This window comes from Nylanderia fulva, unplaced genomic scaffold, assembly GCF_048542155.1.
Source record: "Nylanderia fulva isolate GAGA-0341 unplaced genomic scaffold, ASM4854215v1 Scaffold17, whole genome shotgun sequence".
Lineage (NCBI taxonomy): Eukaryota > Metazoa > Arthropoda > Insecta > Hymenoptera > Formicidae > Nylanderia > Nylanderia fulva.
In genome coordinates, this window is record NW_028189945.1 from 19536 (window position 1) to 36066 (window position 16531).

The 16531-nt window shown below is 36.6% G+C and overlaps 2 protein-coding genes across 14 annotated transcripts in view; one reads left to right on the forward strand and one right to left on the reverse strand.

Annotated features, from left to right (window-relative positions):
- Window positions 1-7047, forward strand: part of Sec16 (endoplasmic reticulum export factor secretory 16) — a 21314-nt gene extending 14267 nt beyond the window's left edge. For all 5 annotated transcript variants that reach the window (XM_085481066.1, XM_085481067.1, XM_029312255.2 and 2 more), the window contains one exon: window positions 633-7047. In XM_085481066.1, the coding sequence (XP_085337192.1) occupies window positions 633-713 (81 nt within the window). In that variant the 3' untranslated portion in view covers window positions 714-7047. The remainder of the gene's footprint in view (window positions 1-632) is intronic.
- Window positions 3795-16531, reverse strand: part of exd (PBX homeobox extradenticle) — a 57002-nt gene continuing 44265 nt past the window's right edge. For 4 of the 9 annotated variants that reach the window (XM_029312225.2, XM_029312223.2, XM_029312222.2 and 1 more), the window contains one exon: window positions 3795-9479. In XM_029312225.2, the coding sequence (XP_029168058.1) occupies window positions 9345-9479 (135 nt within the window). In that variant the 3' untranslated portion in view covers window positions 3795-9344. Of the gene's footprint in view, window positions 9480-10528; window positions 12282-16043; window positions 16163-16214; window positions 16431-16531 lie in introns of those variants that run through there. The other 5 variants (XR_014924365.1, XM_029312228.2, XM_029312229.2 and 2 more) reach the window with 5 other exon arrangements.

A 16531-nucleotide genomic window follows, 5' to 3' on the forward strand; every position in this document is an offset into this window, starting at 1 on the left:
TTTTTTTTCCTTTTTTTTTTTTAATTATTACCGCAAAATGCTACGCTAGTACAATTTTTTTCCGGATTAATACGTTTGCTCGCGCGCCGAATATAAGACTTTTTAACTCTCTCAACGATGCTTCTATTAAAAAATTAGCTTATAGGCTTATCAATCACTGTCAATCACTATCCTCATGAGATCATTAATCGTAATCATAATGGAAGAAAGCTTGGTGAAGGATGTTGGGTTCAAGTTTAGGTTTTAAAATAAGTTTGCTCGTCAAAATCAATTCCCTTTACCTTCCTGTTCTATTTTATTATCCAATTGTAAGACATTATATATATAATTGTTCCTTTTAATTTATATTGTATCTTCTTGCGCTGTGTAAATTGCAAATGTGAAATTACATATTTTCAATGACAGAATCAACAAAAAAAGATTATGTTTCTTTACTACTTACATGTACGTTATAGCTAATATAAATAATAATAATAATGTAAAAACATATAAGAATTTCAAATATTCAAAGCAATTAGAGAAAACTTATTTTCATCTCTAATGCATTTATTATATACAACTCTCTCGTACGTGGTTAATTTTTTACATCGTATAATTAATTTTACATGCTTTAAACTGATAATAATTTCCAGGGACCAATGATGTTCAACCCGAGTGACATAAAGGATCGTTCGGTGAAGAACATACCATCTAACAGATATCCACCGCGATAATCTTTGCTTATGCAAATAATTTGTTATTTAAATTAGGAAATTCTTTTCTTATTGTCTCACAATTATGTTTAATTATGAATATTTGTTTCTGTATAGAAAACGTGACAACAACAGTACATTCTTTAGAGTGATGCTTATATGATGCAACAGTTTTTTTTCTGCAAAAGTAGATGTATATATTTAAACAACTTAATAATTCAAAAGACGTCATTCTTACGATGCCCTGTACATTTCGTTGTCTAGATACATTTTTATATTGAATTTTGTTCCAATCTTGATGTTATATTTATCGTGTTGAATTAGAAATTGCAATTAAAATTATTTAGAAAAAAAATACAGTTTCCGTACAATAGAAGGATATACGATTTTAATGGTGCAATATAATAGCGGAAATAAATAAAAAAACTCGAGTATGCGTTTTCTGATTTGTAAATTAAATAAATTTTTTCATTTCCCAATTAAAAAAAGAATGTGCTCTTGTTTGATAAATTTTTACGGAATGTTTCATGCAACGAATTTATTTGGAAAGTTATTTAGTTTCCGCATAATGTTAGAAACGCGCATTTCTATTAGAATAATCATCATTATGTAGAAATGCGCGAGTGCATTCCCGTTATATTATTATTACATTATATATATATATATATATATATTATATTCGCTTAGCTTGTAAGTATTGTCATCCTACAAACGAATTCGATGTCGCGCGAAAAAAAATGTCAAGTTCTGTGCGTGCTGTTTGAATTATATACAAATGAGAGGTAAAGGAGTTTTTACCTGCAACTTGCAATCACAAATTTAATTAAGTTACGATAGCCCTTTTCATTGAAGAGTGTCTTGTAGTTGTATGATAGATAGAGCGAGGATTGCATATATAAATTGTAGGCTTAGCTTCGTCGCAAAATTTGTTACAACACGGCCTCGTCGGTACATGTGCTGTAATTCTAAGTCTGATTTTATATGCCGAAAAGAAGGGAAATAATGTGCGCAACGCCGGTGAATAAAACATGTTAGGAATATGAAAATTTTATCGATCGTAAGGGTAGGGAGAAGTCGCGTTAATGAGAAGAAGTGTATAATAGAGAAATACTGTTATTAAATGTCAGACTATATATATTATATAATATTGATACACCAATAATACGCAACTGCCATCAACGTGGATAGTGCGAAGAGTGATGATGAAGAGCGTTTGTATCGCGTTTCCACTGCGTTTCAATCGCGTTAGATTTATAAGATTATTATTATACCCGTTGGTGTTTATCTCCGCGAGGGATTCGATAATACTAGAAGGTTGTGAGAGAACTGACGAGAGACGCGCGTAAGCATCCTGGCCAAGGAATATATAGATGAACTTAGTGCTTTTACGCCGGGATATTTTTTATTGAAAAATAAGTATTTTAGAATACTCAATTTTCAATAAATAGGATGAACTTTCACACTCGTGTGAAGGTTCTACTTTACGTCGTTCGAGTTATCATCACTGTACGCTTTTTCCTGTCTTAATTAAATACCATCCAACTGTTAACGGCAAATGTAAATTAAAAAAAGAAAAGTTTCATTGGAAATATCATCTTCGGCGCGATTTTTCTGGTTAGTAAATTTCTTCTAGAATTTTGAAATAAAATTAAAATTTTCGACAGAATCCTTCGGATGGTAACACATTTCTAGCATGTAAATGTCCGATTTGTTTTTGCCATTGATCACAATTAGAACGGACCGAAATTTTTGTAAGTTATAACACTCGTAACATTTTATATTTATGACATATGACGTATTAAATGTATCGTAGGTATGCATAAATATATATATATATATACATATATATATATATGTATATATATATATATATGTTGCAACATGAATATTGTTGCGAGGCAATGTAACAATATTATTCGTAAATTATATCTGTATACGTAAAGTTAAAAATTTGTACATATTCTAAATGTAGATTTCATAAAATTGTCCTGTCATATTTGTCGTGTCATATGGAAAAATGTTTATATAAAATTCGCTTGCTTTTTTTTTTTAATATTGAGACAGAAATTGAACGTAAACGCGCTACGCTTTCGTCGAGATGAAAGGCAGTAATTAGAGCCGCTCTATTTGTGATGAATGGCAATTTATTACGATAAATATTGTCACTAATAAATAAATTTTCGTCGAAAGTTTGCGTAATTTATAGCGAAACGCGCAAACACGTGTTACACACACGTTTTAATCTTTGCACACATTTGATGTAATCGAGAATTCGGGCGGAAAAAGCTCATAGGTAGTGCAATTGTATAAATACAAGACTGTAACACCTCTTCTATTTTCTTTTATTATTTGTCATCCTTGAAACACAAGTTTCTGTTGCACGATGTCTTTTTTACGACGAGATATTATTATAAAATGAGTATAATTGAATTCGCCCGAGAGCTCGAACAGTGATATATATTACGACGGAATAACGTGAAGGCGAGGAAAAGAGAGGATTTTAAGATTAATGTTAAAGTTGAACAGAAGTATTAATCGAGCTGTAATGTATGTATAGGCCGGTTTACGAACGACACGATTCGTCTTTGATGTAATATATAATATATATTGCTATATATATATATATATACGTGCGCGTTTACGCACTTTCCAATTTAGAGTTGATGTATGTTTATGGGAAATACGGATTATATATATATAATAATGATAAATAATATAATGATAACAATGTATACTGTATATTAATACGATTTACTGTCATATACATACATATATATGTATGTATGTGTGTGTGTGTGTGTGTGCGTGCATGTATGTATATGATATATATTAATACATATTAATATATATAAAATATATTAATACATATATAATATATATTAATAGATATTAATATATATAATATATATATAATACATATTAATATGTGTATATTATATATATTTATACAAACATATACATTATTATTGATATAATAAATGCAATATCAATCGAGATCACGTATGTGTGTGTGTGTGTGTGTGTTGCGACGATTTCTTAACAACTACTAGGATGTATCTCGGGATACGAAGGGAGGAGAATATGCACAATAATCGAACTATATTATTTTCGATCCTTTTATTAAGTTTATCATAATGTTTCGAATCGATACAATGATTTCTGTGGTATACTCAACTGTCGTCTTTCGGGCCACAACGTCGACGATCGTCTCCCGCACACACGGACGTTATACTCTGAGATCATCATACGTGTGTGTCTGTGTATCATGTGTGTATACGGAATAAATCGGCGATGAGACGTCTCGCGCGCGCGTCTCCGGCGTAAAAGAGAGAGAAGCGCGTGTGCGCTCGTTTTTTCCTGACCAATACGAAGAAATCAATCCAAAAATATCAACGTTTCTGCGGCGCAATATCATCGGGACAAATTGGTCGAGAGTTGGACATTGAGAGGGACATCATGGGGAGCTGGAAAAAGAGGAAGGAGGACTCTTTTTCATTTAAAGCGACGACAGTTAACGCCGTGACACCGACGAGACACTCCGTAGAGGCGAAAAAGAAAACGCAAAATGCAGTTTAACAATCAGTATTTATCAGCGTGCAGCGTCGAGCGAACGACTCGACCCCCACCGGCCGTTTGTTATCTATATATTTTGTCATTCCTTTTTATTCTTACGCTCTACGCACAATAAGGAAAATATTAGGAATTAATATTAAATATTGAGAATAGAAATTTTGTCTCAAAATAAAATTGAAAAAACTGATGTACATACAAATTGATTATAAGAAGTTCTTATATACCTAAATTTGTATTTTCATATTAGTCTTTTCAATTTTATTATTTAACAAAAATTCTTATTCCTAACATTTTATTAATATTTATTTCCTTCTTTTCCCTATTGCGCTTAGAGCCTTACGCCTTTATCGCGTACCGGAAGTCGGAGAGGGTAAGAAGAAACCGGAGCAGGGGATGAGGATGACCGGGGGAGACGTGGGAGAAGAGCGCGCGAAGGATATAAATATATAATAATATCTTATACCGCGTGTGTGTATATATCCGTAAATACGTTGAACGTTATTTCTCTCTCATTTCTCTCTCTCTCTCTCATTCACTCGTTCTCTTTCTCTCGCTTGCTCGCACATCGCGCATCGGTATTATCGATCTGTATTTCTTTTTTTTCTTTTTTTCCTTTTTTTCCTTTGTGTTCTCGTTTCATTTATTAAATGTTAGGTAGAGCCTATAAGGGGCGTCCAAAGGCGCACTCACAGCGAACCTCGGGCGCGCTTTTCTCGTATACTAGCTGTGCCGGAACGCACTTGTACTGGTCGCACGATCGGCGAAGGATTCGGCTAAAGATAGCTTGGCCGTAGTCGAGAGGGACCGTGGTATATAATTTTAAACCATTATCATGAGAATCCATTTACTTTTACGACTATATAGACACGGTTATCAAGCGATAATCGCCGCAATCGCGAATTAATCCGACATCAATTACGATCAATACGGTTTTTATCTTGTTGTTTTTTTTTTTACCAATGTAAAAAATGAGAACGAAAAGTAGAGATACTCGGATAAATACCACGTTTCTCTTCAAAATTGTTTGCCGAATTACAGAATGCATCAGTGATTAAACTTTCCCTCTAAAAAAAAAAAAAAAGGAAAAAAATTGAATTAAAATTCTTTAATATTCGGGCACGATTTGTAAAAATTGAATGAGATTTTGAGATAAATTGCGGAGAGAAAATTCGGCGGTCGATCTTTAGCCGAGCGATTCGCTCGCGACATATTATTTAACAACAGAGTTTAACCACCTAATTGTTCGGAGGATACTCATAACTCTCGTCTTCGACTTTGTTTATACAATGCGAATGGGATATCCTTTTTTTTCTCGTTTACCTACGCACTAGGTAATAAACGATTCGTTTTGCATTTCATTATTACAATCAATAAACAATAAGCGAAAGAATCATCGTGGTCTTTGATCAGGTATAAACGTTTGAAAAAAAAGAAAAGTACATTTTTTGTTTCTCTTTCTCGAGTCGACATGATAAACTTTAATAAACCCATAGAGCAGCGATACTTGCCATCGTCATAATGGTACAATCACAATGCGAGAACCGCTAATAATAATAGTAATAATGATAATATCAATGAATAATAATAATAATAATAATGGCAATATATAATACTTAAAAATAAACTAAAAATAACTAATAATAATAATAATCTTCGTCGTATATTAATTACCACCGTCATTACAATGATGCACTTATGCCATTATGGTTGCCTATATACTATCCTCTTTTATATATACTTCTATATATATAATATATATAGCTACAATATATAATATTTTCGTGTTGAAAAATCGTATACATTAGTGTTGTGTCGCAGGACCATTGCTTCTGTCTCTCTCTCTCTCTCTCTCTCTCTCTCTCTCTCTTTCTTTCTCGCTCATTCTCACATCTCGTTTTTCTTTCAACGCGTCTCTTATGTATAGCATTCCATTCTGTTATATATTTTTTTTTTTGCTTTTGATGGATCGCAAAGAGGGGAGAAGGGGAAACACTGTCGTCGATGGCTGGAAGCATTCGTGTTGATGAAGATTTCTCAAAGCCAAAACGGATCGCACGTTTGCAGAAAATCGTACCGGAAGAAACATCACCGTGGAACGAAGAAGATCCTCTCGTAAGTTTATGACGTTTCACGCGTCGATTTTAAAAGGCAACTTTTTATGCCGCAAAAAGCTGACAAATATGAAAAATTCAATGCTATATACTGGCAAGATTTACCGGTTATATTCTTAAAATTTGGAACGAGAGGAAGATTTGCTTCTTCGCAATTTACATTTTCCAATCTTGTAATTAATGATGTAATAAAAGACGAAAAATTTAAAAAAAAATGCATTTATACGTGTAAATATGAGAATTTCGAATTTTTCGATATATCGATATATCGTTTCCAAATTTTTATTCGAGGAGGGATCCTCGCTTCCGTGAAGACAGATAAATTCTGACCGGGATTGAGGGGCGAGAACACGAGTGCCTCCAGACACGAGCGCGTTATGTAATCTTAATAGCTTAATATCGATTTTTAGTTCGTATTACCCGCCGTTCAAAGACGGGCCTCGGATCACAGATAGTGAGGTGATCGGATTGCGCGAGCGTTATCGCGATAACAATGCGGTCTCTATCGTATTCTTTTTTTTAATACTCTTTTCTTTCTCTCACTTTCTTTTTTCTCACTCATTCACACACACTCTCTCTTTCTCTCTTTAAATTTGTCAGTATGCGTTCTTCCTGCGTTTCTCCTAAGGATTTCAAGGCGACAGCTCCTGAAAGCAAACAGCATCCGGCCGTGTACGCGCGCAAAAATCACTCGCATCGTGTAGCATCGGAAAAAATCGTCCGAAAAGATTTGCAAGAGAAATCGAAATATAACATTTTGATTTGATTTTATCTAATGTTCGCGGAACTCGATATCATATGTACAATATAACAAATTATAAATAAATTGTTTCTTTTATATCCGGATAAAATTCTATGACTTATGGAGAGAAAAATATTTCTGAGCAACCATATTCGCGCGTGCACGTCCAATCGAAGAATTTTTTCCATTTTTTGTCTCTTAAAACGCAATCCTCTACTCGATTAGTTAATAACAACAGATCTCTTCTTCTCCGCCACGTGGATTGACGTGCGAGTTATACAGATACGCGCAAAAAAAGTATATAGAATATATATATATATATATATATATATATTTTATACACATGTATATACGTATACACAATACATATGTACCTACGTACGTACGACTAACTAAGGGTAGACAGGCGCAATCATGTGTTTTGTGGATCGAGTCCGATCGAATGGCCGCGCTCGAGAATTCACCGAAACGTCAAAAACAGCTGATCGGTTGTCATCTCGAGTCGCTCCCGATTTCGGATTCGATGCTGTGTGTATGTGTACGTGTGCATTATGTACGATGTATGTCGAATAATGGAATTGACAAAGACGAAGAAATAAGTTTGAAAGAAACAAATTTTAATGAGATTTCGTGCTTGGGGTAGCGTAATTAGAGAGAAAAAAAAAAGAAAAAAATCATGGGAGGAAGGGCGAGAAGGAGAGATGGAAAACGGCTCGCAATTTTTTTTTTTCGAGCTCGGTCGCAAATATACGGTCATGCACATCAATTTTCTAACGCAATCGCTCGGACAATGTGATTTTCGCATTGCTGGAATCGAGAATGCGAGCGATTTAAAAATATTGCTCCAATAGGTTCAAAGCTACGGATGCGACGTCGAGAACGAATTTTTCAACAGCAGCTCTTGGATATACATATAGGATAATATACTTATATATACGAATTCTGAAGTATATATAAGCTGTATACAATCTTTTTATATTATATATACAAAAATAAAATTAATTAACTATATTAAAGATGAATTTCTTAACTTAATCTTCATTAACAAATTGTCACTGACAATTGATCTATTCACAATAGCAATGAGACGTTCATTTTCTTTTCTCTATGCATGTTTGAACCTCTTGGTATAACGCAATGTGACAGATCATCAGCGCATGGGATCTTGAAGCTGAACTTAAAAGATAATAAGAAGGCCCGGGACTTAAATCGTAAATAAACATAAGAGATATTCGCTAGCATTACATAAAAAAGGGTTGACATGTCGAGAAAACGAGTAACAAGGCATTAAGATGTAAAATCGCATGGAGAGAAGAGTCATATGTGATTGTGTGTATACGTGTAATTTCGAAAAGATGGCAGAGGAGTGTTTCCAAAATTAATTTTTTCGGAAGCTCATTTTAAGCAGAAGATAATTTTAATTAAAAAAAAAAGATAATTTTAAATAATTTTAATAAAAATAAATTTTTTAGACTGTCAAGACGTGATTATATGATTCCTAGATAAAATTTTGCAAAACGAGAAATCGAATGACTTAAAAACAGCTTGGAAATGACGTTTTCGCGCAGCTTTTGATTCAAGGGATCTGGAAACACCGTCAGCTCGTAGAGCAAGGAAATTACCTCTGATTTGTATACGCTCTTTCCCTAGCTAGATGCGTGTGTACGTCGACCTCTATTATCTTCCGAGAAACGAACTTCCGCCTTAAGGAGAGCACACTGACCTGCGCTTTCGTCGCTCGCGTGTCTCTACTATTATTCTCATCCGCAGATTCTCGTTAAAATTGCTCGCTATAAGGTAAGACCGGATATCGAGGATACGTGAAAGGGATGCAAACGCGAGACTCCTTCTCAACTGTCAGTGTCAACAGCTGATTATTTTAAATTAACCAGAATTTGTTTTCCGCGACACACACATCCATCTGCACGTATCCCTCCAATAATACAGCCAAACGAGAAAATTAATCGAGAACGAACGCTTCTCATATTCGGAACACATTAGCGAACGATTGAAATCGTATACGGGTATTTTTTTTCTCTTTCGTATCGATGGGGGAGAGCTATATGTATGCGTATGTGTGTGTCTGTGTGAGAGATGTATATTTCTCGCTCGCTCCTCTCTACACGCATCGTTCGCACAATCTCTCTCGCCTAATAATATTGCGTGTTTGTCTCGACGCAGAAAAGATGGAAGGAAAATAAAAAGAAAAAAAAAAACACAGAAGTCTTAGACGCGCGGTCGCTTTTCGTTTTCCCGGTCGGAATCAGAGTCCGCTGAATCGTGGAGTGGCGGAAATTCGGGCACCGCTTCGCGTTGTTGCATCCATCCCGGCGCGCCTGGCCCCCCAGCCAATGCCTTGCCCTGCGTCATGTTTTTTCGATTGTTTGTTTTTTGTTTTTGCAATTGATTTTTAGCCCTCTGTCTTTATTATCCCCTGCAGGATGGCGACAAAATAGCGTGTCATTGGTCGCTAAGCCTCGACCCGATAAAAGAAAAACTCTTGCTTTGTTTGTTCACGCTTCGCTTCGCAAAAGAGAACGTCGGGCCTTTCATCCCCCTTTTTTTTTTACCCCTTTCGGAGATGGCATCGGCCGAACTTTCTCGAAGCTCGGCACGTTGTATTGGCCACGGCGGCAACGAGAGATGCAGAAAAAATGGGCAAATAAAAATTCGAAACGTTTTTCTCATCATCGTTTAACTTGAATTTTGATTCTGCAATTTTTTTTTTCAAACTGAAAGCAAAATGTGACTACATATTTGAACGTCATCTCTCGTTACTCGTGTCGGGAAACAAAAAAAGATTCGAGCGCTAATTTCGAACGCAAAAGCGAACATCATCAATAATCGGGAAAAATCCTTTCGAATTTGGCCAATGCAACGAACCGGCGTCTATTATTTTCTACTACTGTGTCTACGCGAAATTCTGAACTCTGCAAAACGAGCTACAATGAAATTTTGAAACCATTCACTCCCTCTCTATCACCCTCTCGCGTATACTCATCTCCAATTATTCAAATAATCTCTCAAATCAAGACAAATAAAGAGACGCACACACATACTACCTTGTAAGACCAGTATAAGACACGTGGGCCTTCGAAGATGTGTCATTATCTCGTAATTCGGATATCTTTCAAATCAACTTGATTTCTGGATTAATTCTAATCATACAATCTGCAACTTGTGAAAGTTGTTACACCATTTAAAAAGAAAGAAAAAGATTGAGATTATTTTTTCGAAGGCTCTCGTGTCTCGAAATTCTACATGCAGCCATGCATGTCACGAAATGTTATCTGCCCTAGTATCTCTCTTCAACTACAGGATATATACTCCAACGCTGCCTTGTCTCTTCCTTCTATCAACCTATATACTTATCATACGTGTAAACTGTATGTACGAATTGTGTGTATGTATGTATGTATGTACGAATTGTATGTAGTGTAGGAAGAGCTGCCTTTAAATAAGTATCTCTCTAAGGATTAAGTATCGAAAGCCGTGTATAAGGAGCGACACGAAACCGCTCGCAACAGGGATACGTTGTCAAATATTCATGTGCAAACGGGAGATTCGTGTAACTCGACCTTCCATCGTTGCCTCTCGTCGAAATTAATAATAAAAATAGCAGGAGGTAATTCTCGAGTAATTTTCAAAGCCCCAATTTTGAAATTCCGCGACTGGAAGAATCATCGCGGGGTTGAAATTATCGGTTCGCGCTTCTTATGTCTGTGTATGTATGCGTGTGTGAACAATTAATAATCGAAAATTAACTTATCGCTTGCTGCCACCGATCTTTACTATCTAAGAAAAACGGCCTATCTAATTCGTATTTCTAAAACTTAAAACAAAGTTCCCAATATCAAAATCTTATTGCACACTTAGCGAGATCTAATCCTAAGGGAAGAGCTCGAAGGCTTTCGGGGACATCTTTCTGGAGGGAATAATAAACCGCACCATCGGGTGGAAAGTCCTCCGCTTTTGCCAGATACATATATAGATATATATATATATATATATATGTATCATCGATGTAACTCAGGACTCTTCTCCTCTATTGCCGTCGCATTTTCCCAATTCTTCCAATGTCGATATCATTATTCTTCAAGATGTGGACCGGAACGTTGCCATGTTAACGAGAGAGATCATTCGCGAATTTTTCTGTCGAAAAAAAAATTTTTTTCGTCTCTTGTCGAAATTTCGATATTTATTCGTCAGATTCGCAAATTTCGTCATTTTCTAATAACGTCGGATTACTCGTCTCCACATTTCCTGCTCGGGGACACGACGCATATTTTTAACGCGTTTCTCCCCTACATGTAGCTTATTGTGTTAAGTTCCCAAATAAATTCTACTCCTCGTGGTCTCTACGAGCGGAGGATCTTCCTTCTTCGCGCGACAATCTCGTAAAACCCGGCTCGAAGTAAAAATTTCGAAACACGTCCCCGGGACACGTGTGTATTCTACCTGAATACATATATATATATACATATACACATATATCTGTATGTATGTATTGCACATCGATGAGTTAGATGAGAACCGAGCTCGAGGCATCTCGCGAATCGTAGAATTCTAACAACGTTTCTCCGACTACTTCTTCTCGTTCTTAGAATCTCACGCGAAATCCACGATTATTCTTCGAATTGGTCTCCCTTTCTCGCTCCGAGAAGAATTCTGGGGATAGAAAATTACGCTTGTTGCAACAAAGGACGATGTCCTCTTGATCGGCCCCTTCGTTAGCTTTTCGCAAAAATCTCAGCTCATCTTTTTACCTCTCTTTCTCTCTCGCGTTTTCTCTCATTTTCTGTGTCTCTCTCTCTCTCTCTTTTTCTCGCATCGAGTTTACGGCGAGTTTCGTTAGATACGTTTTGCGAGAGGTTTTAGGTCGGCCTGACACGTCACTGGAAACACAATAAAAAAGCACGAGAGGCCGAGATCAGTGATAGACGGTCTCGATTTCACGTCTCATAATTTTCCCCGGCTGTGTGATTTCATTCTCTCTCCCTTTCACCCTCATTCGCGTTCATCCCTCTATCTTTCTCTCTCTCTCTCGTTCGCGCAAAATTCACACTTTTCTCCCTCTCCCTCTCTTAGCTTCGATTTTTGCATGGCTGTCTGATCCGGTGTCTCTCTCTCACTCTCTGTCGCCTTCTAAGAATTTCGTTTCATCTGCATCAAGAAAAAACGTCATTGAGTGCGATCTCGAGTCGAATTGCGAGGGAGTCTGATCGTAATTTAACTCCTGACAAGACATTTGCCTGATTTTGCAATCTTCTATTTTTCCGATAAGAAATTATCCGATTTGATAAAAAAATTCCCCCGGCTTAAATTTACGTAAGATAATCTCCCTTTCTCTCTCTCTCTCTCTCTTTCTCTCTCTCTCTCTCTCTCTCTAGGATCGACAAGAGGAAAACACGTGCGTCGTCCGGGATCATCTCGGGCGCGAGAAACGCGTTCGCGATTTCGCAGCTTCCGAGACTGGAACTTGTCAAAAGGTGATGGAGAGTAGAAGAGACGGCGCAGCAGACGACCGATGGATCGTGACGGTAATACGTAGATAAGATAGCATAGACCCCCAGTGCCAGAGAACTGTGCTTGCGACAATGCGCCGTTCTTTCTTCCCGAGAAATGTCACTCTTCATATCGTACACGACGCGGGAGAAAATAGTACAAAACAGACAACGGTCCGAAAAGAACTGTCCTCATAATTTTAGGGAAAGAAAAATAATTCTCTCTCCCTTTTTTTTCAAATAATTCGTCGCGAATCTATCTGACATCCTCGTTGCGACAAGCACAGTTCCATGTTTCTTCTTTTATTATTTGTTAGAAACTCGAAAAATACCAACTAACAGCTGATTAGAACGAGAGATTAAAAAGACGGAGGAGGCAAAACAAAAGAGGCGGTGATAAGATAGTAATGATGAGAATATACAAGTGTAATTATTATTACTTTGACCGGTGCATTATGTTAAAAAAGTTAGTCGGCCGGCGTGTAAGAGAGTTCTTTGTGCTCATGTAAGAGAGTGTACAAAGCGATTGCTCATTTGTTACGTATGCGATTACGGGAAACGTTAGTGCCAGCTGCAGCTATCAAAGAGGATTCGTCGCAAACTTTCAGAGCCGATCGCATATGCACGACGCAACAATGAAATTAATTCATCGAATCGACATACAACAATAAGTCGCGAATAATTCGATCTCGCTGAAAGTAACCGTTCAAATTAGAGACATTGCTTATGTAGAATCGCGTCAAGTGTTTTTCTCATAAATCTTTAATGAAAAAAATTATTGTAACATAATTTTTTAAATGTAAAAAAACTTTCAATTTTAATTAAAAAAATGGATTTTTCTTCAGCAATGAATCTATTGTAGTATCGCAATAAATTAGCTAGAATGTAGCCTATCCCAGCCTTTCAAGGGTTGAATCGAGAATGGAATGTGTCGATATGTATTTGTTGTGCAATGTGTGTTTTGCTTTTCCGAAATAGAAACTAGAAATTTAGGTGGCGCAAACAAAAATAATATTTTTTCAAGGTATTTCCCCTCCGAGAAATAAACTAATAAGGAATCATAAATTGATTAGCCGTTTTCGCTGAGACGAGTGAAAAATCTCGCAATTGGCTAAATTAAAAAAAAAAAAGGAGGAAGAGAGTTTACTGCGAAACTAGTTAAAAAGAAAATTTCCTGCGATTCGTAAATTCGCTACGTGTTATGTTTCTCTCCGAGTCGGTTTGAGAAAGCACTGATCGAACGATAAAACTGATGGAACTTAACGTCTAGCGAGAGAAAAGTACGGGAAAAGGCAACGCGCTCCGTTTCAGATCGATAAAGAAGCGGAGAATCTACAGAAGCCGGAAGTGACTGCGGAACAGCGCAGCTACGAACATGCATTTTAGTCGCTTCATTTCAACCTTCGCAGAGAGAAAGCCGACACTCCGTTCTAGACGATCTCAAAAGTCTCGAGATGAACCGAATGAACCGCGAAATTAATTTCCTTCTCGAGTGTCTCCCTTAAAATGGTATCGATATTTCACGGGAATTCGAAATAGATATTTTCCAAAACGAAACGATTTTTTTTTTTTTTTTGAATTAATAGTTATTTCGTTAAAACAATCGTTTAATACGAGTAGAATAAGTTTCCCGACAGATAATTCATCGCACGAATATGTTGGCGATACTTTCTTTTTTATTTCAACGATAGAAATGTAGCCGAAGCGAAACATTGACAAGTGATCAACGTATCGACATGTCAGATATTGGATCCGCCGACTAGAAATTCCCACAGAAATCCCCTGCCGGGCTTGCCGAATACTCCGGCTCGTTGTGTTTACCCGCAAATTTAATTTAACGTCACTCTGTGCCACGTGACATTGTTGAAATTTTACGTCAACGAAATTGACTACGTCCGAAAAGAACCATGTGCTACGCGAGACGATGCTCTAAACGTCGGAAATTAACACGGGTATCCTAATTTGCCACTCGAGCTATTAATTATATATAATAAAACAGATAAGATTTTGCATTAGAAAAAAAATTACAAAAAAAGCTTAAAAAAATCTTTCGAATAAAAGCACCTATATTTACACAACCCGAGAAAGAACAGTAAATTGCGCAATCAAATCCATAGAGATTCGCCTCCAGCGAATTTATGAAATTGCGGAAGAACCTGATGAGGAAGAAGATAACGATTTACGCGAAGGGAATATTCGACGAGGAATAAATTGTTGGAATCCTTATGAAAGATTGATACTATTGGGGTGGTACGACACGCCGGGGGTGTCTCGCAAAATTTTCCCTCTTCCCCTTTTACGTTGCATCGCGGGAATGCTAGCGACTCGTTAGAAGCGCGGCGACGCGCATCCACCGGCTCCATTAATATGTGAGAGAGCCAGCTCTGCCTAAAAAGTGACTTAGCAACTCCAATGCATACTAAGCAAACCTGGGCGCTATATCGGCTGCTGGTGTGGGTGTCGTGTGTGTGTGTGTGTGTGTGTGTGTAGTTGTATCTGTGCAGTCCCTAGGCGGTCTCCCGATCCAACACATCCTTCGCGACTGTCGGCGCCCATCTTCACGGGCCAACAGCGTATCCAGCCTAATATATGTATACACATTATCCCAGCAACGCACGCACACATATCTAATCGCGCGCGGACGCGCACATACATATCGCGCGTGCGCATATACAGGGGCAATAAAAGGGGTTGCGCGGAATAAATTCCCGAGTTTGTGCATCTTGATCCTTTAAGCAAATTAGCTTTCTCGAACATCGGTATTTTCAACCGTGAAAATAACAGAAAATATATATTATTGTAGCAAATCTGAAAAATTGCGAAGAACGCGAAAAATGATCGGGGAAGAGAATTTTTTCGAAACCCGAAATACTATATATATTGTTTGTAATTTTGTGCACGCATTAGGGGTTGTCTTGAGCGAAAATCCCTGTATATGGCATCGTACCCATCCTGAAGCTCAAGCAGACTCCTTCACCGATATCCTTCCTCTCTCACTCTTCTCTCGTGATATCGTTCTCACGCTCTTTCTCTCTTCTTCTCTCTCGCGTAGTGAGTGTGAGTATGCGGAAGGTAAAATGCGCATGCATTCATCGGGATGCAACACCGTGGCTTGGAATTGCGCGAAAGCGAGTAGCGGCCTCTAATAATAACTTCATACGTTTAATACGTAACTTCCGCGAGACGAAAGAAAAGCGAACAATGCAAGAAATAAAGTCTATGATTGACACTACTGGGAAGACTTACATTATAAAAGCAAAAATAGCAAAATTCGGATAAATGTAAGAAAGGGAATTTTTAAAAATTTTATCGTTGCTTAATTTTATTTCTAAATAAAATTAATGATATATATGTATATATATATATATATATATATATATATATGTGTGTGTGTATATATAACATATATATATATATATATATTAAAAATTACGACAAAAAATTAAAGAACCCTGTTTTCCTTTTAGTTTAAAAATAATAACGTAATGTCCAAAATTTACTAATTATTATTCGAAATATACGCTAAAAAAATATTATATCCTGAAAAACAAAGTAGAAAAAAATTCAATTAGTTCAAAATATTTCGCGTGACATAGAATACAATTTTTCGTTCCATAATAAAATTAAAAAAAAAAAATAAAAAATACAAACCTAAATATGTATATTCGATACGACACAAATTTGGAATATCCAACAAGTCAAAATGTTTTTAGCTCGTCTTCCTTAATTTATTCTGAATGAAATCGAAAATCTCATCGTGGGTCGAATCCCGAGCCACAGCTTGATCGTTTGTCGTCTGTTTGCCACTCTATAGGATAAGCTCATGCTTAGTAAAGGCAAATATTCCAGAGAAAGCGTTACAATAATTAGTTAAATCAATCTACCAGAGGCGATAACGAGAGGAGGCTA